General features: G+C 41.9%; 1 protein-coding gene across 4 annotated transcripts in view; it reads left to right on the top strand.

The window, feature by feature from the left end:
• Positions 1 to 27,786, top strand: part of MICAL2 (microtubule associated monooxygenase, calponin and LIM domain containing 2) — a 240,721-nt gene that overhangs the window by 199,464 nt on the left and 13,471 nt on the right. For all 4 annotated transcript variants that reach the window (XM_061440774.1, XM_061440773.1, XM_061440772.1 and 1 more), the window contains 3 exons: positions 4,632 to 4,747; positions 7,959 to 8,051; positions 11,014 to 11,107. In XM_061440774.1, the coding sequence (XP_061296758.1) occupies positions 4,632 to 4,747; positions 7,959 to 8,051; positions 11,014 to 11,107 (303 nt within the window). The remainder of the gene's footprint in view (positions 1 to 4,631; positions 4,748 to 7,958; positions 8,052 to 11,013; positions 11,108 to 27,786) is intronic.

Below are 27,786 nucleotides of genomic sequence, written 5' to 3'. Positions count from 1 at the left end.
CTAAAAGATGATGCTGTGCAAGTGCTGTACTGAATATGCCAGCAAATTCGGAAAACTCAGCAGTGGCCACAGCACTGGAAAAGGTCAGTTTTCATTCCAATCCCAAAGAAAGGCAATGCCAAAGAATGTTCAAACTACTGCACAATTGCACTCATTTCACATGCTAGCAAAGTAATGCTCAAACTTCTCCAAGCCAAGCTTCAACAATACGTGAACCATGAACTTCCAGATTTTCAAGCTGGATTTAGAAAAGGCAGAGGAACCAGATCAAATTGCCAAGATCTGTTGAATCATCAAAAAAGCAAGAGAGTTCCAGAAAAACATCTATTTCTGCTTTATTGACTATGCCAAAGCCTTGACTATGTGTGGATCACAACAAACTGTGGAAAATTCTTCAAGAGATGGGAATACCAGACCACCTGACCTGTCTCCTGAGAAATCTCTATGCGGGTCAGAAAACAACAGTTAGAACTGGACATAGAACAAAAGACTGGTTCCAAATTGGGAAAGGAGTATGTTGAGGCTGTATATTGTCACCCAGCTTATTTAACTTATATGCAGAGTACCTCATGAGAGACACTGGGCTGGATGAAGCACAAGCTGGAATCAAGACTGCTGGGAGAAATATCAATAACCTCAGATATGCAGATGACACCACCCTTATGGCAGAAAGTGAAGAAGAACTAAAGAGCTTCTTGATGAAAGTGAAAGAGGAGTGTGAAAAAGTTGGCTTAAAATTCAACATTCAGAAAACGAAGATCATGCCATCTGGTCCCATCACTTCATGCAAATAGATGGAGAAGCAATGGAAACAGTGAGAGACTTTATTTTGCGGGGCTCTAAAATCACTGCAGATGGTGACTGCAGCCATGAAATTAAAAGATGCTTGCTCCTTGGAAGAAAAGTTATGACCAACCTAGATAGCATATTGAAAAGCAGAGGCATTACCTTGCCAACCAAGGTCTGTCTAGTCAAGGCTATAGTTTTTCCAGTGGTCATGTATGATGTGAGAGTTGGACTGTGAAGAAAGCTGAGCACTGAAGAACTGATGCTTTTGAACTGTGGTGTTGGAGAAGACTCTTGAGAGTCCCTTGGACTGCAAGGAGATCCAACCAGTCCATCCTAAAGGAAATCAGTCTTAAATATTCATTGGAAGGACTGATGCTGAAGCTGAAATTCCAATACTTTGGCCACCAATGCAAAGAACTGACTCATTGGAAAAGACCCTGATGCTGGGAAAGATTGAAGGCAGGAGGAGAAGGGGATGACAGAGGATGAGACGGTTGGGTGGCATCACCGACTTAATGGACATGAGTTTGGGTAAACTCCGGGAGGTGATGATGGACTAAGGGCCTGGCATGCTGCAGCCATGGGGTTGCAAAGAGTCGGACACGACTGAGCAACTGAACTGAACTGATCTGAGTAGCTGTTTACTGGCCGCTAGATTTGTGGGGCTGCAAAGAGTCAGATATGACTGAGCAACTAAACAACAAAAGAATTTTGTAAATATTACATTTTCAAGTGTCTCTATTTTGTTCCTTCATTTAAAGAATGTTATATAGGCATTAAAGAATGTTTGGCAGGCAGTAAAGTAACTTGCAGACCAATTTGTTTCTTTCAAGGCTGGTTTTCAAACTTATTCAGTTATGTCTGTAATTACCTTTATTCTAGAACTAATTTATCCCTATTACTCAAGTGTGACTCTTCTATGGTCTCCCCTCTAATGCCCTCAATATTTTCTCTACCTTAGTTGGGTAAAACTTGTAGCTTTCCCAGTCTTGTGGAAGCTGTAGAGATTATTTACGCTATAACTTTGCAACAGTTATCGGCCCAACCTTTTGCAGTTTCTCTCTGTGAACCTATGATAGACTGAAGTTGATGTCTATGCCTTTTTCTGAAGTCCTTTTTCTGCAAAGCTCCTTCCTCTCAAGTACTCTTCCCCACCTACTCCAATTGCCTCAGTCCAGTCAAACACTGACCTCTGTCTTCTCCAAGAATCTGCTGTGCTCTGTTTAGGTTCTTCCTACCTGCCCTGTGTTCTGGAAAGTGTCTGTAGCAGAAGACTACTGGTTGTGGGGCTTCCCTCGTTTGCTGTGTTCCTGCCTTTATCACAGGTCTGCACTGCCTCGTGTCCAATGTCTGGAAGCAAAGCAGCTGCTTCGTATAGTTCGTCCTGACTTCTGGTGCTTTGTGGTAGATCAATTCCAGAATCAGTCGCTCCATTGCAACCAGAGTAGAACAATGCTGCCAACCTTTATAAGCTTGCAAGTGAAAACTAAACTAGAACGAATGGGTCTATGATGGAATAGAGCACAGGGGAAGAGATTCAGGTGTAACTATTTAACTTTATATAACTTTGCCAGAAGTATAAGAAATGCTTCATAATTAGAAACATTTTCTTCTCAATTTCAAAATAAAATTCAATAGAAATATTTATTTTTGAGATTTAGAAAAAGCTTTAAATTTAGATACTATACTTCCTCCACAAAATAAAGATTAATCAGGCAGTTTTACAGGTGGCACATGTGGTAAAGAACCCACCTGCCGATGCAGGAGACATAAGAGGCATGGGTTTGATCCCTGAGTTGCGAGAGTCTCCTGGAGGAGGGCATGGCTACTCATTCCAGTATTCTTGCCTGGAGAATCCCATGGATAGAGGGTCCAAAGCTATAATCCATAGCGTCGCAGAGTCAGACATGACTGAAGCAACTTATCACGACACTAATATTGCAGTAGTGTTCATTGGGATCAATGATGATGATGTAGCAATAGCTGCTGCTTCATTATATGGGTGAGGCAGCTGATGGTAATAAAAACATCTACTTAAGCACCTGCAATGAACCAGGCAGGATTCCCAAGTGGCTCAGTGGTTAAGAATCATCTGCCAATGCAGGAGATGCGGGTTTGATCCCTGGGTCAGGAAAATCACCTGGAGGAGGAAATGGCAACCCACTCCAGTATCCTTGCCTGGACAATCCCCTGGACAGAGAAGCATGGAGGGCTGTAGTCCATGGGGTCACAAAGAGTTGGACACGACTGAGCATGCACGCATGCATCCAGTGGACAGGTACTGTGTTAGACTCTTTACATTGATCTTTCTTCTTCCACAGCAGTTCCGCAAGTTAGAAATCACAATCCCCAGAAATTCAAGGTGTGAAGTTAGTTCCTCAAGCTTACAGAAGGGAATAGTCAGTGCTTAAAATACTCAGCAGTAATTTAGTGGCTCGAGCTGGGACACAATCTCAGATCCCTACCAACAGTGCCTCCACCATTATTATGCTGCTCCTGATTCTATCTTCACCTGAGCTTTCCCATCTGGCAAATTAAAGTGAAAAACAGTTAACTCCCTCCCCAGAGAGGCTGTGTTATTATATAGATGTTTTGCATTATTTTGCTTTGAATAACAGCATATGTAAATGTGTTCCTGGAGGTTAAAATTACCCTTATTTTTTAAAACTTGGCCTCTCCCACTGGGGTGAATAGTTGAAAATTATGGGGAAGAAAAGGCAGGCTGGAGAGAATGTTAGTCAGCTTGAAATTGCCTCTCCTCCCTCCATACCCAGCACACATTTCTCTTTAGACAGAACCTGCCATGGCAGAGTAAAGATGAGTAAGTTTTCTATCACCGAGTCCTAGCTGGTTCTGATATCCAGTGTTTAGGGTGGGTTAATCCAGATATTAATCATTGACTCTGCTTCAGGTTGATGTGTCTGGGCAGATGTTGTTGCTGAGCAGAATACAAGTCTCCTATGGAACCTGGAAGACTTTATCACACGTGGGCCCCAGAGAAGTCACAAAGAGATTCGAGCAAACATGGGCACTTCCTGCCTCTAAACATCTACCTCTTGTTGAGGAGTTGGCATGTCCCCTCGACTTCAGCTCTCCCATGGGCCTGGAACTGTTGAGTCCTCCATATCTTAAACTGCCTTTTCTGGCATTTGAATCATCACTTCAATGATGTGATAATATCTGCAAGTTGGGAAAATAAAAGTTGCATTTGTTTAGCCATAATTAATGAAATATTTATGTTGCATGAGACTATGTGATAAAACCTTAGGCTTAGAGTCCTTTTGCTTCTGATTACATTTGGGATTTTTTTTTCTATGACCAGACATTCTGACGCCAGCCCTTTTACACTGAGCAGATGTCATGTAGTAAAAATGGGTGCCAGATGCTGTGAGCCGCAGAAGGGCGATTTGTTTAAGAGCTGGCTCTGACTTTTTTGCATTCAATTACTCTGCAGAACGAACCTTACACAAGCATTTAGGTAACTCAGCTAACTTCAGACACGCATTTTAATAATAGATTTCATCTCTGAATGCATTCTAAGCAACACACTATATAAATGGTGTTTAAGGAATTAATTGATTTCTGCATAATACCTTTTTTTTTTTTTTTTAACATGAAAAGAGAGCTGCAAAGCTCTTGGCAGGGACCCAGAAATGTAATTAACGTGGAGGGCCAAATTTTCAGTTGCCCTTAGGTGCTGCCGCTTCATGCTCACGGCAGGTGCAGGGAAGGGAGGGTGGGGAGGAAGAGAACGGGGGTGGCAGGGAGGAGGGAGAGGCGGCTCTGGGTCATGAAGCGGGAGAAGAAGCTAGGAGTTCAAGTGAGCTCTGTTCCCATTTCAGGTCCCACTCACGTCCCCATCAGAGCGCAGGGGACAGGGACTGTCTCTTCCACCTCTTCCTCCAGCACCTCCTCTGCAGATGAGGAATTCCACCCCCAGCCTTCCTCGCGGTCAAAGGTAACAACACTTGGCAAACCAACGGGGGCCTTGGCTTGTGGGGGCCGTTTTACCATCCTGATTTCAGACCCAATGTGGGCTCCAGCTGCAGCAGTTTCATTAGGAAGATCATGTTTCATTGCATCTGACAGCAACCACTCTTTTTTACCTGGAACACCCTAAGGATTATCTTTATATATATATAAAAGATATATATATATCTTTTATATATATATATATATAACTTTTAGAAGCTTGCCTTTCTCAGAAATGTCAAAATGGGAAGGCGGAAAAAAACAGACGTATTGACTTGAAACCATTTGGTGACTGCAGCTCTTAAAGTGGGTTTAATATGTGATCCAACAAGCAAACCATCGAAAAAAATTACAGCAAGCAGATGCATATTTCCCTGGGGGAAGCACAGCTTCATTTAAGAAGCACTAGAGGCAGAGTGCATGGAAAATGTTATGTTTATTCTAATCAGAAATGCGAAATGAACCATGCAGTTGCATCTAGACTCCGAGGATCCCCACTGACTAGCTGAGTGCCGGCAGGGGGACAGCCGTTCTTCTCTTTGCTTAATGAACATTAGTTTACGGAGCACCCTTTAAACAACTCCCGTACCAATGGATTTAAAAACACAAACGTTGTTGTATGTCTTTAAATGCGTCTGTATGTCACATATGTGGAGACATGCATCCCATGACCAAATCCCACCATTGTTTCCTTTGTCTGCTGGGGCTGGAAGGGCTGAATGGCTGGACCGCGTGTGCTTCCTGGGCGGACAGAGAAGCGGTATACTGCTGCGGCAGTGTTTACTTTCTGGAGCAGTGAGGATCTGAGGAGAAAGAGAGAGAACCAAATTTATTTACTTAAACTCAACTTTTCCATATCTGGCACTAGGAGCTTTGGCGTCATCTCAAGTCACTCAGGGGTTCCAGCTCCCCAAGGCCCAGCTTGGAGCAAGTCAGGAGGGAACTGGGATGTGTGTGTGTGTGAGAGAGAGAGAGAAAGAGAAGAGAGGGAGGGAGGGGGAGAGAGAGGGAGGCGGAGAGAATGAGAATAAGACAATACTGAGAGATTTCTAATTTCTGACTGTGGGTGTGTCTGATTAGTTTGGCACTCAACACAAATGAATCCTGTGTGTTGATTTCTAGGGTTTCCCTACAGGCCCTCTCACCCCCTTGAGTGACCCTGAGTTAATTCTGTATTCAAATGAGGCAGAGACCCCAGCATCAACCATCTTGACACTCATGGGGACCAAAAGAATGGAGTGGCCCAAAGCTCTCAAAACAGCAAGACCATGATAAACTAGGGCAAGCCTTCCAAAAAGCTTTGTGTCTTCCTGGTGACCCAGAACAGAGCCGGTCATCATATAAGCCTGCAGTGGGGGATAGCTGGGCTTCCCAGGTAACGCCTTGGTAAAGAATCCACCTGCCAATGCAGAAGACATGGGTTTGATCCCTGAGTCTGGAAGGTCCCTGGAATAGGAAATGGCAATCCACTCTCAGTATTTTTGCCTAAGAAATTCCATGAACAGAGGAGCCTGGCGGGCTATGGTCCCCGGGGTCGCGAAGAGTCAGATATGACTGAGAAGGCATGTATGTGGTAAAGCTCACTGGTGCTTCTGGCTTCTGACACGGCCCATTCTTCAGGAAGGGAAGCTGGCAAAAAGGCTCCTTCTTTACCACTTCTCAGAGCTCACACTGGAGGAATGGAAGGAGTGTTTTCCCCTCTGGTTTTTAAATCTATTTTGCCCCATACAGATATGTCCCCAACCATGTGGCATAGAGCCCATGTCAGCTCAAGTGAACCTTTACACAGGAAACTGGTATGTGTGTTAGTTGCTCAGTCGTGTTTGACTCTTTGCAACTCATGGACTGTAGTCCACCAGGCTCCTCTGTTCATGGAATTCTTCAGGCAAGAATACTGAGTGGGTTGCCATGCCCTTCTCCAGGACAGGAAACGAGACAAAATAAATACCGTCACCTCTTTGCTCTGCACCCCTCCCCTCAAATTAATGCCTGGATCTGACAGATGGGGACAGGCAGCTTGTCTTCAGCCCTGCCAGATTTCTCTCTTTCTCTGTCCTTTATCTTTTTCTTCCTTAGCCTCTTTGCTTTCCTCTCTGTATCGTCACCACTAGCACTGAGGATGTAAGAAGTGTGCCTGGCGCTTCGTAAGGTTATATGAGTGCTTGTTGATATAGCATCCCTTTTGTTTATGTCATCATCTTAAGAAAAGGCAGCACAAGACTTTCTTTACCCATCTAGGTTCTGCTTTGCTGACTCTTGATAAAGGAGTTGGGCTTTAGCAACTTCGCTGCTGTAAAGTGCTGAGATGGTATGAGGCTGTCAAGGCATCCTCGCTGAAATTGTTTGAATGGTCTTATTTAGGGTGAAAGTCTAATATTTCTATAAAACAGAGGTGCCTGATGTACCTGCACTGTATTGGGCATGGGAAAGACAGAGTAAACTAGATGGACATACGGACACTTGGATTCAGGTTACCTGGGCTTAGCTACTGGTGCTTCCAGTTCCTGATTGTGTCATCTTGGCTAAGTTATTTAACTTCTCTGAGTTCTGATTTCCTTGTCTATTAAAAAAAAAAAACATACTTTGAAGAATAAGTAAGATGATATTTGTGAAGTAATCAGTACAGTGTCTGGCACATAGCACTCAGTACTTGCTGGCATTTATTATGTAGATTAGTATCATGAGAGCTCAAGAGATATTTGTTAAATAAGGGACTGACTCTCCACAGAGATTGGGTTAGCCAATCTCTGGACAACTACCACTGATTTCCACCATGCCCCTCTCCACCCCAGCCTTCTAAGAAAGGTCCTAGCCACTTAAAGTAGGGGTTTCCTCATCCAAATGGCCTAGAACATTTGCAGTGGTTGGCAGTCAATCTAGAAGGTGTCCTAGACTTGTCATGAAGACCTGGATCAAGCTTTGTAAATGCCCCAATTCTGAGTGTTCTGTATTCCACTAGCCCAGGCACACAGAAAAACCAGTGATATTAATGATGTATTTGCACAAAGTGAAGCAGGGAAGGAAAGCAAGCTTCTGCCTTGATAGAGAACATTTCTATCATTGCAGAAAGCTCTGTTGGACATCATTGTTCTAGAAGGTAAACAGTGGTTTGGTTGGAAAGGATAGAGACTGTGACAGTATTTTGTAAGTTTCAACTCCATTTTTCTTAGACATACTTTTCTTCTTGGTTTTTGTAGGAGAGGAAGGCACTTAGAAGAAGAAGGAAGCTGGAAAAAGCAACAAAGCAATTGGTTAAGCAAGAAGAATTGAAAAGACTTCATAAAGCTCAGGTCAGAAAACAAACGAGTGAGTGGGTCTGGGTTGCTGGGGATCTGGTTCTGGAAGCCCTTTGGAAATCTGTATTGAACTGGGGAAGCTGAGCTGGGGAAAGATCAGTCTCTCTTCTCTAAGCACCAGGCTTGTGGCTGTTCTGAAGGCTGTGGTTCAATCCCTGGTGGGACTCCAGGGCCAGAGAGCCCAGGTGTTGAGTTGGCCCACTCCCAGCTGCCTTTCCATCTGCAGGCGTGTGTCCTGCAAAGTGAGCTGGAATGGCAGCCAACACATTGCCTTGGAATCCATCCCAGGCCCTGACTGCCACACTGCAGTGGCCTTCGTTTTGTCCTCTGTGAGGATATAACCTTCTCTCGAATTTCTGACAGTATCTTTGCTGAACTGACAGCTCTTGGGGCTGTCTCTGTTCCAATGTTAGTTGAATGCATAAGCATCTACCATTCTGCTGTAGACTTCCTGGCTTAATTGTTTACTGCAAACATTTTTGCTCAAGTGGATCTACTGACCTGCAAAATGAAGCAGAAAGTCAAGGCATTCCCCCTCTCCCTGAAGACCCCAAACCTAGCCTTGAAGAGGAGTTGAGTTTTTGGACAAAGGGACCTAAATGACCACTTGTGTTAATGCAGTGTACCCTTACATCCCCTTCTCCAGTAACTCACTTTATCCAGTTGTGTAGTCCCATAAGTTGTTTCTGACAAGAAGGAAGTCACTAAATCTAACCTTCTTTACTCTTCTCAGTGGCTGACTTGGAAGCCACCCTCTTCACCTAGCAGTCAGGGAAAATTAAATTCCCTTTGTCCATCCTCACCTTCTGAAACAGGCTTTCTTGAAACATTTCAACTTTTCCTTCTGAGAACAAGATATCTTTATGAAATGGATTGGCAAACTCAACAATTTCTTCTTCTTACATTGGGTTGACCGAAAAGTTCATTCAGGTTTTTCCATGAGATGTTATGGAAAAACCCCAAGAGGTTTTTTTGGCCAACCTGCTATTTCTGCTCCAGACAGTGAAAGTGAAAGTGAAGTCGCTCAGTCATGTCCTACTCTTTGTGACCCCATGGACTGCAGCCTACCAGGCTTCTCAGTCCATGGGATTTTCCAGGCAAGAGTAATAACAGAAGAATCACAGTTGCCTTTTGAGTCCTAATCTGCTAGCATCCATACCTGCCCTGTATTATCTTTGAGATTTTCATTCTTAGTTTCTAAAGAATGATGACCGTATCAATCAGCTTGAGCTGCCATGATGACATACCACAGACTGGGTGGCTTAAACCACAGAAATTTATTCTTTCACAGCTCTGGAGGCTGGATGTCCAAGATCAAGGTGTCTCCAGTGTTGGTTTCCAGTGAGGACTCTCTTCCTGGCTTGCAGACAGCTGCCTTCTTGCTGTGTCTTCACATGGCCTTTTCGTGTGTGTGCATTCAGAGCAAGAGAAAGAAAGAATTCTGGTATCTTTTCCTCTGCATGTAAGGACACCAGTCCTGTTGGATTAGGGCCCACTACTATGACCTCATTTAACCTCACCTACCTCCTTAAGGGCCAAACAGTCACTTTAGGCGTTTGGACATCAATAGGTGAATTTAGTGTGGGGTGGAGACTGCTTAGTCCATAACAATTACATAGCCATAATTACAAAGCAATCAGCCATAAAGTCATTTAAATGTTTCCCTTCCTTTAGCAATGCTACACTCTACCAGCGAGAGACAGATCTATAAAGATATCATTGTTTTTAAAAAAGAGACAGAGAGGAAGAAAGCATAAAATTACAAGTAGTTTTAGTTAGAATTCCCATCTATTTCAGATTTTATGTTTGGGATTTAAACACTCTCAGCTAAGACAAGAAGCCAGGTGGCTGCTGAGTCCCTGCCCCTGCCCTTGCTGGGCCTCTTCACAGATTGGAGGTGCCTCAGCAATTGTAATTTGACTCCAGGGGAGACTTAGAACAAAGTAGAGTTAAGGAGGAAGAAGAGTGAGACAGAGCTAGGAGAAAGTAGGGAAGGAAGAACACACAGGTTATACCTGCCCAAACAGCTGCCACTTCTTTGAAGGTGCCTGGTCCAAAGTCTGTTCTGCCAAGAGATGTGCCTTGTGGCAGCATGTGATTAAAAGCAGAGAAAACTGATGGGGATGAAAAAAATGTATATAGGAAAGGGATTTTTTTCCCCTTAATTTTCCTTCCTAATACACACAAGACAGAAATAGCTAGTGGGGAAACTAAACATGTAAATACAAAGCCCATCATGACCCCAAGCCGTGATAGGTACCTACAGTAGTCTAAGGAGGATATGCCTTAATGAAATAAACATCTCTGTCTGGTCTTAGTAAACTGCTAGTGACAAGCCACAGTACACTTCTGCAGACAGTAAAAAGCCCCATGGTGCAATGAAATAATAGGTTGCCAATTTGTAGCTCAGGACAGGGGCAGGGCAGACTGAGAGAGGAACACCCAGCCCCAGGAGTTGGCTCCCATCTCCTGTTCCAATGTCTTGGGAGGTATCTGCTGGTTCTTCTTGGGAAAATGGATCGTGAGCATACTCTGTGTTTGTCCCCAGAGATCCTGTCCAACTCTGAATATGGCCAGTAGCTCCAGCAGCTGTGCCATGACCATGGTCAGAGGCCAAGGCTCCGAGGAGTCCAGGAGCCATGAGGGCTGCCCACCCAGGCCGGCAGCCTCTGCCTGACAGCATGTCTGTGTGATTGGCCTGGTCAAAAGGGACTATCTCCCTGGGGGCAGATTGAGCTTACACACAGACTCCTTGCTTTATGTTTTCATATTAAAGAAGGGAAATATCAAATTCCAGTTGTTTGGGGAATTCAGAGATTCTTACCCAGTTAACTGAAGAGCTGGCAACCCAAGAGAAAGGGCTTCTTCCTCTTGGAAAGTAGGTGGCAGAACTAGCCCCCTTGTATGACTCCGCATGTGGCAAGCACCTGCATGACACACAATCCTGGCATTGCAGGCCATCCAGAGGCAGTTGGAGGAAGTGGAGGAGCGGCAGAGGGCTTTCGAGATCCAGGGCGTGAGGTTGGAGAAGGCGCTGAGAGGAGAAGCAGGTAGGTATCACTGTGGGCAGATCCGATGCAGTGGGCTCAGGCCTGTGACTATGGTCTGAGAATAGTGTTGGTCTAGCCATCCAGGCAAAGCAGTGAGGCCTTGTCACTCGCTGCGGAGCTATCAACATTGACCTGGGTGCCCAATCTGCAGCTGCTTCCCACTTGCAAAATCAAACTGGTCATCCTGTTTGAAATCCCCAGGACATCGGTTGGCCTGTGGGCCTTGGGTTTCTGGTCTGTTCGGTCTCTCTGCTGCTATGTTCTTGCAATTCAGAGGTTAAGATAAATTCAGGAGAAATAGTTGAGTGTTTTCAAGCAATGTTGGTAGAGATTCAAAGCTGGACTTGGAGTCAAAGTCCTGATTTCTCCCTTTACCACCTGTTTCTCTCTTTATCAGCCTTGAGGCCTTGGATCACTCACGTTCTAAACCTTTATGAACTTTTGTTTTATGCTATAAAATGTGGATAATAGTGGTTTCCTATCTTATAGAGCTAAGATAAAGATTAAAGAAGAAATTATATATATATGTATAGTACTGTGTTAGTCACTCAGTCACGTTCAACTCTTTGCAACCCCGTGGACTGTAGCCCACCAAGCTTCTCTGTCCATGGGATTCTGCAGGCAAGAATACTAGAGTGGGTTGCCATTCCCTTCTCCAGGGGATCTTCCCCAATCAGCACATGCCTGGTACAAGGGAAAGCAATAAATGATATCTATTCTACTGATAGCTTCAGATTCTTAGATGCAAACAGAATTCATCTGGTGAAGGCTTGCCTTGCCTTAGACATGGAGACAATGTTTCTATAACAATAAACACTTTTTCTGCCTTTGAGAAGTGTGTGGTCCACTGAGGGACATAGACACGTAAATAAACAAACCGTAGTACAGGGGGATGAGGGTTGTGATGGGAACACGCATTAGGGTAGAATGAGGACAGAATCACGGGTTCCTAACTGATCTCAATGGAGGTGGGGCGGGGAGGGGAGGTCAGTCAGGCTAATCACCTGGAAGGGATGATCTGATAAGACACGAACCAGAAGAGGAACAGGAGGTAACAAAGGAGGTGAGAAGACTGTTCTGGCAGAGGGAACAGCACCTGCAAAGGCCAAATGTGAAATGCCTTAATGAATGAGGAGCCAGCAGAGGGTTTTGGGTGAGGGATAAAACTGGAAGAAATCTATGTGTTTTTGGAAACCATCCAGCAGTGTGTGGCTAATCAGTTGGAATTAGTGGTGGGCATTGTCTCTTTTTTTATTTAGTTGAATTTTATTACAATGTTGTGTTTGTTTCAGGTATACAACAAAGTGATTCAGTTACACACACACACACATATGTATGAAAGTGTTGGTCGCTCAGTCGTGTCCAACTCTTTGTGACCCCATGGACTGTATGTAGCCCACCAGGCTCCTCTGTCCATGGGATTCTCCAGGCAAGAATACTGGGGTGGGTTGCCATTCCCTTCTCCAGGGGATCTTCCTGACCCAGGGATCAAACCCATGTCTCTTATGTCTTCTGCATTGGAAGGTGGTTCTTTACAATCTGAGCCACCAGAGAAGCCCCCATTTATATGTGTACACACATCCATATACTTGGAGGCATTGTCTCTTTAATTTTCTGATGTGATATCTTTAGCCTTCTGTAGCTTGGATATAAAGCATGAAAAAGCAGATACTGAAAGACATATTTCTGTGTGCAGTCGTGTAAACAATATAGAGAAAGGTTAGGACTTCAATTCTCTTAAAAATTCAGCAGATACAGACTCAGATTTTGTGAGACCTGAAGTTGGGGGCTACTCCCAGAGCCTTAAAAAGGCCCATCCACTTGAGAAGTCCTATGATTTCAACTTCAGTAGCTACATGGTTCAGAGAAGGCGATGGCACCCCACTCCAGTACTCTTGCCTGGAAAATCCCATGGATGGAGGAGCCTGGTGGGCTGCAGTCCATGGAGTCGTGAAGAGTCAGACACGACTAAGCAACTTCACTTTCACTTTTCACTTTCATGCATTGGAGAAGGAAATGGCAACCCACTCCAGTGTTCTTGCCTGGAGAATCCCAGGGATGGGGGAGCCTGGTGGGCTGTCGTCTATGGGGTTGCACAGAGTCGGACACAACTGAAGTGACTTAGCAGCAGCAGCAGCTACGTGGTTAGTGTTTCTCTGGAGATGTCAGGGTCTGACTTACTTTACCCCTCTGTGCCTCAGTCTCTGTGTTTACAAAGCGGGAGTGACGATTGTACCTGTTCCTCAGGTTTATGTTGAGGACCAGTCAAAACAATGTATATGGAAGCCCTGAAACAGTGCCTGGCATAGGAGAGATGGTTAATAAATATTTGTTCCTTTTCTTACAATACTCTGTGCATTTCCTTACAATGAGAACTCAAATCCACCCGTTGGAAGTAGGGTTTTTGACAAAAATGATAACTGTTTGTCACTACTTGGAGTGAGGGTCACAGCCTGCCTCTATAGCTGTTGTCAGGGCTTTTGATACAACGAAATGTTTGGTCATATTCCCAATCAAGAAGGCTTGGCACTTGTCTTTGGGGATCTGCTGACTTCAGTGAGAGACTTAGAAATGAAAAGGATAAACCAGCAAAGCTAGGACATGTTTTGGTTTTCTGGGGAGGCAGTATGGCATGGTGGAGTAGGTAAAATCATAAGCATCAAAGAGCCCCGTGTTCAAATTCTGTTCCACTGCATTTAGGCTGTGTGGTTTTAGGAGAATCACTTAATCTTTCTGGCCTCAGGTTCCTTGGAGTAAAAAATGGGGCTAATAATCCTCACATTACTAGATCATTTTGAGAATTACGGGCATTGGTGGGCCAGTAGTCTCCCAAGAGTGCCCACCACATTGTAGGCATTCAATAAATGGCTACCTGATATTACTTTATGAAATATTATTAAATATCCTGCACTTTTAAAAGACCTGAGTCTCTGATCTTTATTGCTTGAAATTTAAAGTCTAGAAACCAAATTTTTAAAGCTCCTGAAAAATCTCCCTCCCTGTAAAGAAAGGCTATTTTGAGTTATCAGCTAGAGAAACTCAGCCAGCTCACGGTGTTCTCAAAGGTAGTATTTCGCCGGCCAGAAGATGGATTCTGTTCATTCCCTTTATATCCTTGGTAATTTAATTTCCCTGTTAAGTTTATGGGCTTTTTTCTCCTTGATTGTCCTTGTGTGGGTGACAGATGCAGATCAACAAGGGGCTGGAGACGGGAAGAGTCAAGTCACAGCAGCCCCAGAGGAGACCGAGCAGAAGATGTGCGAACCAGGCATTGAAATTAATACACTCTAACTTGTAATAACATTTGTGCAATAATAATATTCCTGTGCAGTTTAATATTCCACTCAGCCCCTTTAAGAGATTGCCCTGGTGCTTAATGAATGACCGATGCTTATTAGGTTAAGTTGTATTTGAGCTGGCCTGGGCTGCTCTGGTTCAAGTGATTGGGAATTATTTAATAGGTATTATTAGGATAATTAGAAAATAATCACAGTTAGACAATAATATTGAGCTATAAAGGTTGTGAATAACCAAATTTAGAGACAGGCCTGAAAACATGAGTTGTCTGCGACAGTTATGCAAGTCTCCTCCGATAGTGATGTGCACCAGCCTGAAAGGGTCTTTTGTTCCTAGGAGTTATTCATTAGGCGGGCATTGAATTAGAGGAACATGCGGGGGTGCAGGACAGAGGGCAATGATGGCTGATGAGCAAAATAAGCCTTTGATGAGCTTCTAATTGTCGTGACAACAATTCCTGCTTTCTCTTTTTCCAACAGTCAGAAATAAGCTCTCCCACCCCAGGAAGGGTTTTTCCCCATTTTGTCAAGGCAAGGGAAACAAAGAAAAACAAAAATCCACCCCAGATAACAAGTCATTATGTTCTGTAAGGTGTGTTTGTGAGTGTGTGTGTGTGTGTGTGTGTGATGTCCTTGACAAAGGGATTGGGTTGTCCTGATGGTTCTAGCTGCCCAGAGTAAAGGACCATGATGTGCAATGACCTGATTGCCCTGAGCTTCACTTTCTATGAAGAGGTCAAGTTGAGCTTTGCAGCTGCTTAGACTTTTTGGTCAAATGCTATTACCTACTGGTTTGTTGATTGCCAACGTGGTGGTCAGTGTTATGTGCCAAGGTGGCGGGACACCCCAGTTTAGCAGGAGACCACCATTCAAATTTAGGCAAAGTAAATAACAGAATCTCTGCTTTCTTTCAGTACCTGGAAACAGGTAAAATCTGGTGAAAACTGAGATCGGGAGCGTATGGGAATTATTCCTCCCCGATAGCTTTACCAGCTTTGAGGAAGGCTTACCAGTTGGTTGCCTGCGTTGAGCTTCTTGTTTCTTTTTCCTTGGAGTCAGATGGCTTTTCCTTCACACGGATAAGGGGTTTACAAAGAACCTGTCTGAGGTTTACAAAGAACCTGGATGCCTGAGGCTGCCAGCAGGTGGCAGCAGGAGCATACACGACAAGAGAAATTGCAATAACCCTCAGGCCGAAAGAGGGAAGTAGTTTGGCTTCCACTCTGTGGTTTCTATCTTGATTGCCACTGAGGAACAGAAGGAATAATAATTTCTTGGATAAAGAAACAGCAAGGTGTCCTGCAAAGAACACAGACAGTAGAGTCAGACACTCCTGATTTTGAATCTTGATGCCATTCATGGCAAAGATGCTGAAGCTGGTAGCCTAGCAACCGAGGAATTTGGATGGGTTTGCCACACTCCATGTGCTGAAAGTAAACAGTGAGATTCAGTGCATCAGAGCAAGGGAGTTTTTACTCACAGCGCAGCAAATGGCAAGAGCAGCAGCGTGGTACAAGTTGCCCTGTATCTAAGTGCTGGGGTGTGGCCGGATAGACCCAGATGGCAGCTGTGCACAGAGGGGATTGTACCACAGCAGAGGAACTCAGCAGCATCTGTAGCAAGCAGTCAACAAGCCAGCCCATTTCCCAGGAAGCAAGTAATCTACTTGACTGGTTGCAGAAGTGGCTCGGGATCATAGGATGGTCAGTCCTTGCTGTTTTGCACACTCAGCAAAGACATGCAGGAATGCTCAAGGTTTATGGCAGACTGCCTCTCTCAACAAATGGCAATAATCCACTTATTATGTAGTCACCTCTATTTCCAGCCTCAGTAGCTACCTAGTCGAGCAGTGGCCTTATTACAGAAATGGACCCAGTGAGGGCCAGACAGACAAAGATTCTCTTCCTAAAGAAGCCTTGGGTCCTCTCTCCATCGTGTGGATCCTCGGGTCACTGAGTTATGTGCTTCAGAGTTATGTGCTCTAGACAATTGCTTTACACAAAAAAATTGCCCATGACAGCAGTAAGAAATATGTTTTATATCACAAGTTATTAGTATATATAAATATATAATCGAATACAATGTTTCAAGAGATAATTTTAAACTTTACTACTTATAAAAGACCAATATTTTTTATTCTGTCTCATTTTCTAGTGCTTGTTATGACCCACAAAGTTAATTTTACATCCCTCAGCTTTAAAAAACACTATTACAGTGATTTTACTTGAAAAAAAATTTTTAATTAAATACCCAAGTGACTGCCTCTGCCAAGAGTACAGAACATGGTTCCTAAAACGTATGGAACAGCAGAATGGTGGAATATATACTGAAAAGCCCATTAACTACAACAAGACATTTTTGAAGATGTTGCTAGACTTTTAAGTGAGAGAAGTCTCTCAGGGCCAAGAAAGAGAGGGAAAAGAATAAACATCTGCTAAAACCTATGTGTTCCAGGAAGGAAGCAAACACAGAAATAGTAATCCAGGGTTGCTTCAAGTCTAACAAGAAGTAGAGGAGCTAACCTTGGGATTCCCATGTTAAGCCAGGTCTCTAGAACTCTAAGACCAGTTGTAGATTCTGTATCAAAGAGACCATGCTTCAGGTTAGGCTCTCAGGATTCAGACAGATTAAATTCAGTAAACTATGACCTTATAATAATTTTTTAAATCACCCGAAACACAAAGAAGTGAGCCACTCAGAATGAGATTCAAGCCAAATCAACAAATTACCTACAAACAAAATTCTAGCAAATATGCTTTAATCAGGAAAAAAAAAGATAAACCTAAGAGGCTGCTCTGAAATATTCAAGAAGAAATGGTGAATGCAAAAAATAATAAACACGTAAGTAAAACATTGTCAATATAAAATAGCATGGGTTTTTTTTTTTCCAAAGACAGAACTAAAATACTGGACTAAAATGGACAGGAGTTGGGAGTTGAATGATTAGAAGTAAAGCATTCCAGGGTCCTTCTGTTGTTTAAAAGGATAGACTTTGTTAGAATATTTAAGAATATCAGGATGGGGAGCACGTGTATACCTGAAATTTTTTTAATTTTAAAAAAAAAAAAGAATAATGAATTGATGCTTTTGAACTGTGGTGTTGGAGAAAACTCTTGAGAGTCCCTTGGACTGCAAGGAGATCCAACCAGTCCATCCTAAAGGAAATCAGTCCTTAACATTCATTGGAAAGACTGATGTTGAAGCTGAAACTTTCATACTTTGGCCATCTGATGCGAAGAGCTGACTCATTGGAAAAGACCCTGATGCTGGGAAAGATTGAAGGTACAAGGGGAAGGGGATGACAGAGAGTGAGATGGTTGGATGGCATCACCAACTCAATGGACATGAATTTGAGTAAACTCCGGGAGTTGGTGATGGACAGTGAGGCCTGGTGTGCTGCAGTCCATGGAGTCGCTACGAGTCAGACATGACTGAACAACTGAAATGAACTGAGCTGAGGATATTTTAAAATGCCTATTTAGATTTTAACTATAATTATGAAAAGAATAGGAAAAAATGTATAACTTCAAATCAACTAGGGGAAACAGAGGGAGAAGAAATAAGAAAAAATAATCAACTAAACCAAACCCCCAATTCAATTCTAAACAGAAATTTTTAAGCATTTTTAAAAAGATAAAAAGCACAAAGATGATAGAAAACAAGTCTAAATATCTCAATAATTGTGGTGAAAGTCAATGATCAAAACAAGAGCCATTTATATGCTCTTTAGTAGACATGTATAAAGCATAAATAAGTGAAAGGATTAATGTAAAAAAGAAAAATGGCAAGTATATACTAGCTAAATAAGACAAATAAAGCTAGGGCAAATGGATCAAACCCACGTCTCTTATATCTCCTGTATTGGCAGGCAGGTTCTTTACCACTAGTGCCTCCTGGGAAGCCCAGATAATTAATTTTTAGTAACAAAACTATGATTAGCAATAAACAGTGTCACTACATAATTTTAAAATGACCAACTCACCAAGAAGATTATGACAGTTTAAAATGTTGAACCTATAGCAGCCTCAAAATATATAAAACAAAAAATGACAAAACTTCAAGGAGAAATTTCTATCATCATGGCAGGAGGTTTTACTATATCTCTCCGTTAATGAGAGGCAAACAGACAAAACATTACTATAAGTTTGAACATTGCAGTTAATAACTTTAATAAGGAAAGAAAGTGAAGTCACTCAGTCATGTCCGACTCTTTGTGACCCCCATGGAGTGTAGCCCACTAGGCTCCTCCATCCATGGAATTTTCTAGGCAAGAGTACTGGAGTGGGTTGCCATTTCCAATGGACATGTATAAAACCCTGCACCCTCAAATTAGAGGATGTGTGTTCTTTTCAAGTTTATATGATGATTTATAAAAATTGACCATGTTGGTTCATAAAGTAAATCTCAGAGAATCTATATTATACAGGCCACATTCTACACTACAATGTAACTAACTTAGAGATCAATAACCAAAGGGTATTTTTTTAAATCATGCATTTGGAAAGTAAAAATATACATTTCTCTTGGGTCAAAAAAATAAAAAATATATTTTAAAAAATACTTTGAAATTTAAAATATAGTAAATATGAAAAGGAAAACAATAGATCAAAACTCATGGGATGCAGTGAAAATTGTTCTTAGAGGTATCGCCTTAAATACTTTTATTAGAAAGGAAGAAAGGCTTAAATCTACGAGCTAAGTGTCCAACTTCACTTAGAAAATGAAGAACAATATAAACCTAAAGAAAGAAGATAATAAATATAAGAGCAAATGTTAATGAAACAGAGAATAAAGATAAAATAGGGTCAAATAAACCAAATGATTGTTCACTGAAAAAGTTAAAAGACTAAAGGCAGTCCTTTAAATTGATTTTTAAAAATAAAAAAGAAGAAATAAATAACAAGTGAAAGAGGCAGACATAACCATAGATATAGCAAAGATTCAAAAAGATAAAAGAATATAATTAACATTTAATTCAATGCATTTTAAAATTTGACAATCTAAGGGTGACTTAACAATCTTCATATTACCGAATTAAAGAGAAAACCATATGATTTCTCAATAGAAGAAGAAAATATAATTTGACAAAGTTCAACATTCATTTAGGATAAAAACTTTTAGCAAAAAAAGAACTTTTTATTTTGCCTTCTTGGAGCTTAAAATTTTTTTTATTATGTAAGTTTCACTGTATAGCGTGACAATTTGATGTCTGTATACACTAGAGAGTGGTCACCTCCACAAATCTAGTTACCATCTATCATCAAACAGGTGACCCCTTTTTCCCCATTTCATCCACCCCCTACTCCTTCCTTTCAGGTAATCACTGCTCTGATCTCTGTATCTATGACTTTGTTTTTGTTTTATTTTGTTTGTTAGATTCCATATATGAGTGAAATCCTATGGTATTTATTTTTCTCTGTGTGACTTCTCTTAGCATAGTACCTTCAAGGTCCATTCGTGTTGTCAAATGACAGGATTTCACTGTTTTTTAATGGCTAATATTTTGTATATATACCACATTTTTAAAATCCATTCATCAATTAGTGGACACAGGTTGTTTCCACATCTTGCTATTATAAGTAATGCTGCAATGAGCATAGGGCTTCGTATGTCTCTTCAAATTGGTGTTTTTGTGTTCTTAGAAGTGAAATTGCTGAGTCAGAACTTTCTGAATTTGAAACATATCTTCCAAAACCCTGTAGCAAACAGCATTGTTTAATGGTAAAATAGTAGAAGCATTTCTTTTAAAATCAGTAACAGGAGAGGATGCTTGCCATCACCTCTTCTATTCAACATTGCACAGGAGACCAGCCAGTCCAGTAAGACAGAGATAAAATGGCACAAGCTTTGGGAAGGAAGAAACAAATTTTTGTCATTTCCAGATGATAGAATTAACCACATTGAAACCCAAAAGAATGTACAGATGATTTTTTTTAAATAATAAGAGTCTATATCATGTGATTGGAAATAAGATCAAAATAGAAAAATCAATTGCATTTCCATATCTCAGCATTGGTTTCTGGAAAATGAAATAACAAAGAAGATATCATTTATATTAGCATAAAAACACAATGTGCCTAGGAATAAATCTAAGAAAAAATATGCACATCCTTTATGGAGCCAATTTGAATACTTCACTGAGAGCCATCAACACACCCAAATATAATCTCACATATATGAAAACTTGATATAAGCCAGCAGTAGCATTGCAACTCACAGGAGATCAGTGATTCTGGGACAACTGGCTTTCCGTACAGGAAAAAAATGAAGTTGAACCTTATCTTAAACCATATAATCAATGTCATAAAAATTAAAGACTTTAATTTGAAATGTTAAGAATCTCTTAGACTTCAAGTTGGTAGTCTATAGACATCATAAAGGAAAGGAAAAAAATAAGCCACTAATTTGGAAAATAAAATTTGCGATAAATATAACCAGAAAAGAAAACCTACTAATTTGGAAAATGTATTTGTAACAAATATAACAAATATTCAGTATTCCAGAATATGTAAAGAACTCTTACAAATCAATAAGAGATTAACAACTCCATATAAAAATAGGCAAATGGTATAAATATACATTTCACAAAAGAATAGTAATAGTTTTACTCAGTTGTGTCCAACTCTTTGTGACCCCTCTGACTGTAGCCTGCCAGGGTCCTCTGTCCATGGAATTCTCCAGCAAGGATACTGAAGTGGGTTGCTATTCCCTTCTCCATAGGATCTTTCCAATACAGGGATCGAACCCGGGTCTCCTGCATTGCAGGCAGATTCTTTACCATCTGAGCCACCAGGGAAGTCCTAGGTCTCACAGAAGAATATTCATTAGTAATTAGGAAAATGCAAATTTATATTACTATAAATTTACACTATTATACTATTATATATTATACATATATATAATATATATATTATATTATATATTATACAAATTTATACTATTATATTTTCAAAAGCTTATAAAATCTGATAATACTAAGTATTTGGCAAGGGTAAGGAATAAAGGGAGCTTTTATTCAATGTTAGTGGGAGTATGAAAAGTGAAAGTGAAGTCACTCAGTCACATCCGGCTCTGTTGTGACGCCTTGGACTGTGGCCTATCAGGCTCCTCCGTCCATGGGATTTTCCAGGCAAGAGTACTGGAGTGGGTTGCCATTTCCTTCTCCAGGGGATCTTCCTGACCCAGGGATTGAACTCAGGTCTCTCGCATTGTAGGCAGACACTTTACCCTCTGAGCCACCAGGGGAAGACAGTGGGAATATAAACAGCCACAAATCTTTGGAAAACAATTTGACTTTATGCTGAAAGCTGAATATTTGCATACCTACTACTCAAGAATTTCATTCCTAATTATATATTCCAGAGAAACTCATACCCACATGAACCAGAAGATATATACAGCAATGTTCACGGTAGCATCATCCACAGTAGCAAACTACTACCAACAACCTAGCTATCCATTAACAGAAAAATGGATAAACTGTAGTACAGTTAACTGTGGCACATACAACTGAATATTATAAATACAGTGGTGAAAATGAGCAGCATAGAGGCATTTTAGAAGCATATAGAAAGAATTTAAAATAAGCAAGTTGTAGAAGACTACATATATTATGATATCATTTCAGTAAAATTCAAAAGCAAGAAAAACTTCATTTATGGTGACTAGATAGGTAGCTAAAAGCAAAATAAAAACAAAAAGCTGTTTAATAAAGGAAGGGCTAGAATTTATGGTTTTCAGCTGCAGTCCCTGACTCCCAGAATGGAATCATGACCTACTTTCCAGTATCCAGTTTTTGTCAAGACTGAATCAGACCAGACCCCCAGTGTAGCATTCTGGATTACCACCACCATGTGTAAGGAGCTGTGGGAAGTCAAGTACCCAGAGTGCTGGGTACAGGAGGCCTGGCTAGAGATGAAATGAAATAGGCCCATGGATGTGCACAGGAGCTAAGAGCGACCAGAGGCCAGAGAGCCAGAGGCAGGGGCTGAAACCCACCATGTGAGGGAAATCCCACTGCTACCAAGGATTCTGGCTGTGATTACTCTAATGCCCTTTCGTGCTCCAGATCATCACTGAGGATGTCAAGGGCATTGACAGAATTGCAGGAAAAACCAAAGTAGAACTTCTCATAGGTTCTGAGGAGGTGGGAAATCACATCTAAAGATTTAGATAGTTGTGAATCAGAGAGGAACACAAGACCCAACTTGGAAAAACCACACCCCAATACACAGAGGAGCATTCAGCATTACCGACAAAAGGAAATGGTTAACAAGCCATGACTTTAAAGAGTAGATTGTTCATTTAGTCTGTTATTCTCCACTGAGAAAAAGTTCTGGATGTTAAGTACCAGTCCCTCTATTGTAAGCAGGGACTAAATGCTGTCAGGCTAGGTGATTTAAACTCAATTGTGTATATGTTTGTGGGGGGGTGGTGGGGAGGGGAGTATTGAATTTCAGTAGGGAGTGACAAATTTTGCTTTGTGTTTTTGAGAGCTTACTAGGGACAAGAGGGTCAACTTATATGACCCCATTAGTAAAAAGCTGTTTTATATTGAGTTTTGATGACTTTAATTTGCCTAACAAGAGGATCCTTGCATCTTGTCTAGGAGAAAGCATGTTACGAGGGCACAGGGACAAAGGAAGAACCAGTGCATGGTGGCCACAGCAGGGGTGGCATTCACAGCCAGAGGCTGCTCACCTTCGGGTTGCGCCATTCTAGCTGCATCCTGGTTCCCAGGTGCAGGAGTCACATCCCTGTCCTGGAAGGGTGTGCGGTTCACCAGCAGCCATGAGACCAGCTGGAGGTGTGGCTGAGCTCACAGTCTGTGTAGGCAGTCTCTAGGCTTCCCCCCAAGCAAGTGTTGATGATCCAGCCGTATGATCTCCCTGTTTATGTGGAGACAAATATATATATATATATATATATATATATATATATATATATATAATTATTATTTAAGTGCTTTTATTAATCTCAAGGGAAGTTACCCGATAAAGTTTAGCTACAGGTAATCAAGTCAGGGATTACACTCTAGCTGAGTTTTAGAGATATACAGCAAATAGTCCACACAGAAACATAGAACTGGACGCTGGAAGAAGCACCAGCACAGTAGTAATAATGGAACGATTTACTGAATGTTTACTATGTCCAAGCACCATGGTCAACATTTTACATGCATCTTGTCATTTCATCCCCATAACCAATTTATGAGACGGAAACTGTGATCACTGCATTCTTCTCTTTTGTTTTTGGCTGCATAAGCAGCATGTGGGCTCTTAGTTCCCCAATCTTAGATCAAACCCATGACCCCTGTAGTGGCAGTCTTAACCACTGGACCGCCAGGCAGGTCCCCACCCCCATTTTTCAAGGGAGGAGACTGAGGCAGAAAGAGGTGAGGTTACTTGGCCAAGGTCACACATTGTAAGTGGGAGAGACAGGTCTGATCGATCTCAAAGCCCACTCCCTCTGCCTCTTCACTCTACTACATCTACAGTGAGGAGCAATGCTCTTCGAGACTTCATTAGGACCTACAGAGAAGCTCTCTGGTGGGTAGTGAGGTGATGGAAATCTCAGTGCATTGTTTGGGTTGAGAGCAAGGCAAGCCTGGGCTAGGCACCATCTGCCTGTACCCAATGTCTTGGGAAAGCAGATTCCCTAGAAATCTGCACTTGATTCCATGTTCAAAGATCCTCAAAAGTAATTTTGACTACTGAGGAAAGGAAGAGTCTAAGAATAAACTGTAGGCTATAAAATTGCAAATTATTCCACTCAAGAAAGTAAATTAAACTGATTGATTCAGTTCAATCTGTGTTTGTTGAATACAGCATCAATAGAAATCAATGAGGCTGCACAACTCTCAGAGGGACCACATTTTAGAAAGACTGAAGAAGGGACATAAATGCAGGGTAAAAGTCTGGCTTGAACCTGTAGGTAGAGTGTAGCAAAGAGGCTGAATCTGAAAAACAACAACAAAAAACACTCTCAAGACAGAACAGTGCTGTTTCTTTTGGATTGAGAACAAGGCAAGGACAGCCCCAGAGCTGAGACAGATGGTTTAATGTTACATGACTGGGGAGGGGCAGGGTTTTCTTCTCTCAGCCTTTCTGTTTTCTTAATCAAGGAAAATGGCCCTCAATCTAGAAATGTTAAGCAAGTATCTAGATGAGGAAATTAAACCTGGATAGGTGAGAGAAATGGGAGAGCAAAGAATTCAGGTTTCTCAGCCGTGGTGAAAGATGATACATTCACAATAGAGTATGTCTTCGATGTGACCTTACTCAATCAGAATTTGCTTATTGACCGAATTAACCCCCTGGTGTTGAAATAACTTGCAGAAATGACCCCAGTCTTTGAAAACTCAGGGAAAATTCCAGAACCAAAGGACTAGAAATGGGTATATTTTCTAGTTTCATATGAGAAAGAAACATGAGTTCTGATCTTTGTCAAAATTCTAGAAAGAATTATTAAAGAAACTGTGGATATTGAGACAGAAATTTAGGAACCACAGGCGTTTACTTCGACGCTGTGGAAAATAAATGTCATTTCCTCTTCTGGGTGGCGTTTTGAGGTTTGTCATGCCAATGGGCACAACAGGCTTTGTGAAAGTTGATTTTGGAAAATTGTTTTGTTATTAATATTAAAGTTTTTAATAAGATCCTAGTGGACAAGGTATAGAAATGGGGGCTGGATGATACTAGTTAGGTGCCATGCATTTAAAATTTGTAGGACAGTCTTGCCCAAAGGGTAAGAAAGGTCCCTGCAGGGCTAGATGGCTCTGCTCTTGGTCCAGTTCCATCTGATGTTTCATTTCTCAATATCACATGAAGATGCAAGATGCCCTATTTACCAATTCACAGAAATCCCAAACGAGGAGAAATGTGTCAGGTGAATAAAATATCCCAAAGATTCCCCCTTAATGGAACAAAATAAGATGATATTTAACAAGGCACAAGTAAGTCTTGAATTACTTTTAGAAGATCAGTTGCACAAGTTGAATATGAAGTCCTCAGACTTCACCACTCCTGGTGTGGGAAGACAAGATTCAATTGTGAGTTAGGAAGAGCCAGGTGAAGACACTGCTGCTGGAAGGACTCCTGCAATTCCAGGGCTCAAGGTGAAGATGTAAGCGTGTCTCTCCATTCTGGCCTGTTGATATTTTGTTTGATTCTGGACTCTCCTTAAGATATGTTCTGGGAAATTAGAAGGCAAATAGAGGTGGACAGCTCTTTTATGATAAAATGATAAATGACCTAGAGGTACTGACTCTGAAATAAGAAAACTACAGTGGATCATGAGATCCGTCTTCAAATATCTGAATGTCTTTCGCGTAAAATACAGAGTTATGCGTTCTCTATTTGCCTCCAGAGGGCAAAATTGGACTCAGTGGCGAGTAGCCAACCCATTGACGAGCAATAGAAGTTTTCAGTACTTGAGAGTACACAGCTCTGCAGTGGGCTACTTGGACAGCAGGGCATTCCACCATCCACGTGGTGGATGTAGAGGCTGGAGCGGAGGGTGGGAGAGGAAATTCCTTTGTGCCTCAATGGCTGGGAGAGATGACTCCTAAGTGATCTTCCATCATGTACATTACATGATTTGAATAATGACCATTACTATTTATTGAGTTTATACTCAGTGCCAGGGCTGGGTTAAGGTCTTTGAATGCACAATCCCATTGTATCTTTAAACAGATGAGGAGACTGAGGCTCAGGGAGGCTGTTAAGAACTCAAGCCCCCACAGTGACAGGTCAAAGAATGGAAGTTTGATCCTAAATCTGAATTTAAAGTATATGTTTTTAACATCTATGTCATATATATGATCTGCAGTCTATAAATTTCATTCTTCCATTCAGCAACTAATGCCCTGGAATGCCTTGTTCTTCATCTCCTCCTGCCCCTGGAAAACTCCCACTCATCCACTTAGACTGAGCTCACCTGCTGTCTCCTCTCTGAGGTTTCCCCACTTCCTCCATATAAGATGAATCACTTCCCTCCTGTGTTGCATGGCAGGGGGCACATTGTATCCCGTTTGGCTGTGTGGTGTTGGTTTCCCCACTGGATTGCAAGGTCCCAGTTTCCTGGATAGCTGGAGCCAGTGCTTATCCATCCCTGGCCCTCAGCACCACCAACAGTGCTCAGAAGACGTTGGTATTCAACAGGTTTATAAGTTCTTTTATTCATTCATTCATTCAAGAAACCTAAGAAAGAATAACACTTATTTCTCTTTCCCTTTTAATCCTTCCTGCACCAACTCTAGGTATCATTCTCCTGCTCAACCACCTTTAGTGTCCCTTTGTATTTACAGCATAAAGTGCAAAAGCCTTAGCACGGCGTTCAGGGGCCTCTGTGATGAGATGGTCATACACTTTGAGGTCTCATGGGCTACCTTCTATGTCTCCTTAGCCCTTCCTGATCTCTGTCGCCACCATCTTCTACCCTCTTGTCTTTGCTCATATTGTTTCCTCTTATTGAACTGTTCTCTCCCACCCTCAGTGTTTCCTCTCAAAGTGTTATCCTTTCTTCAATACCCCAGTTCAAACATCACCTCCCCTGGGAAGCCCAGCCTCATATCCTGACCAGAAAACCCCTCCCTGCTGTGTATTCCCAGAGGCCTTTTTTTGTTGTAGCGACAGTTTTCTGATATTCTATTTTATTCTAGCTTTTTGGTCTATCTGATACAAAAGATTATCTAACAATACCCTTTTCAGCAGATACCATGCCTTGCTGCTGCTGCTGCTGCTAAGTCGCTTCAGTCATGTCCGACTCTGTGCAACCCCATAGACGGCAGCCCACCAGGCTCCCCTGTCCCTGGGATTCTTCAGGCAAAAACACCAGAGTGGGTGGCCATTTCCTTCTCCAATGAATGAAAGTGAAAAGTGAAAGTGAAGTCGCTCAGTCATGTCTGACTCTTAGAGACCCCATGGACTGCAGCCTACCAGGCTCCTCCATCCATGGGATTTTCCAGGCAAGAGTACTGGAGTAGGGTGCCATTGCCTTCTCTAATACCATGCCTTACTATCTCTAAAATTCTGGCGATAAATAGCATTATCTATCACTGTATCCCCAGTACCTAAGGCAATACCCGACTCCTATTCTGTAAACAGGTGTTATTGAATGAATTAATTAATTAATCAGAAGTCAAGTTCTGCATTGTAGCACCAGTTTGTACATTAACTAAATATATAATTTGGGACATTGCGCATCAATCACTCTGGACCCCAGTTTCCATATCAATAAAAGAGTGATCAAGGAGACAGGGAGAAAGAGAACTCATTTTTATGGATGACTTTGCAATGTGCTAGGGGCTTTATTTACTTTATGGGGCTGTGAGAGGAATGGAGGGAGTAATGAGGGGAGAGGGGTATACAGGCAGAGAAGAGT

Source organism: Bos javanicus, chromosome 15, assembly GCF_032452875.1.
Source record: "Bos javanicus breed banteng chromosome 15, ARS-OSU_banteng_1.0, whole genome shotgun sequence".
Lineage (NCBI taxonomy): Eukaryota > Metazoa > Chordata > Mammalia > Artiodactyla > Bovidae > Bos > Bos javanicus.
The sequence above is the reverse complement of the archived record's forward strand: the minus strand, read 5'-3'. Positions and strand labels throughout refer to the sequence as shown.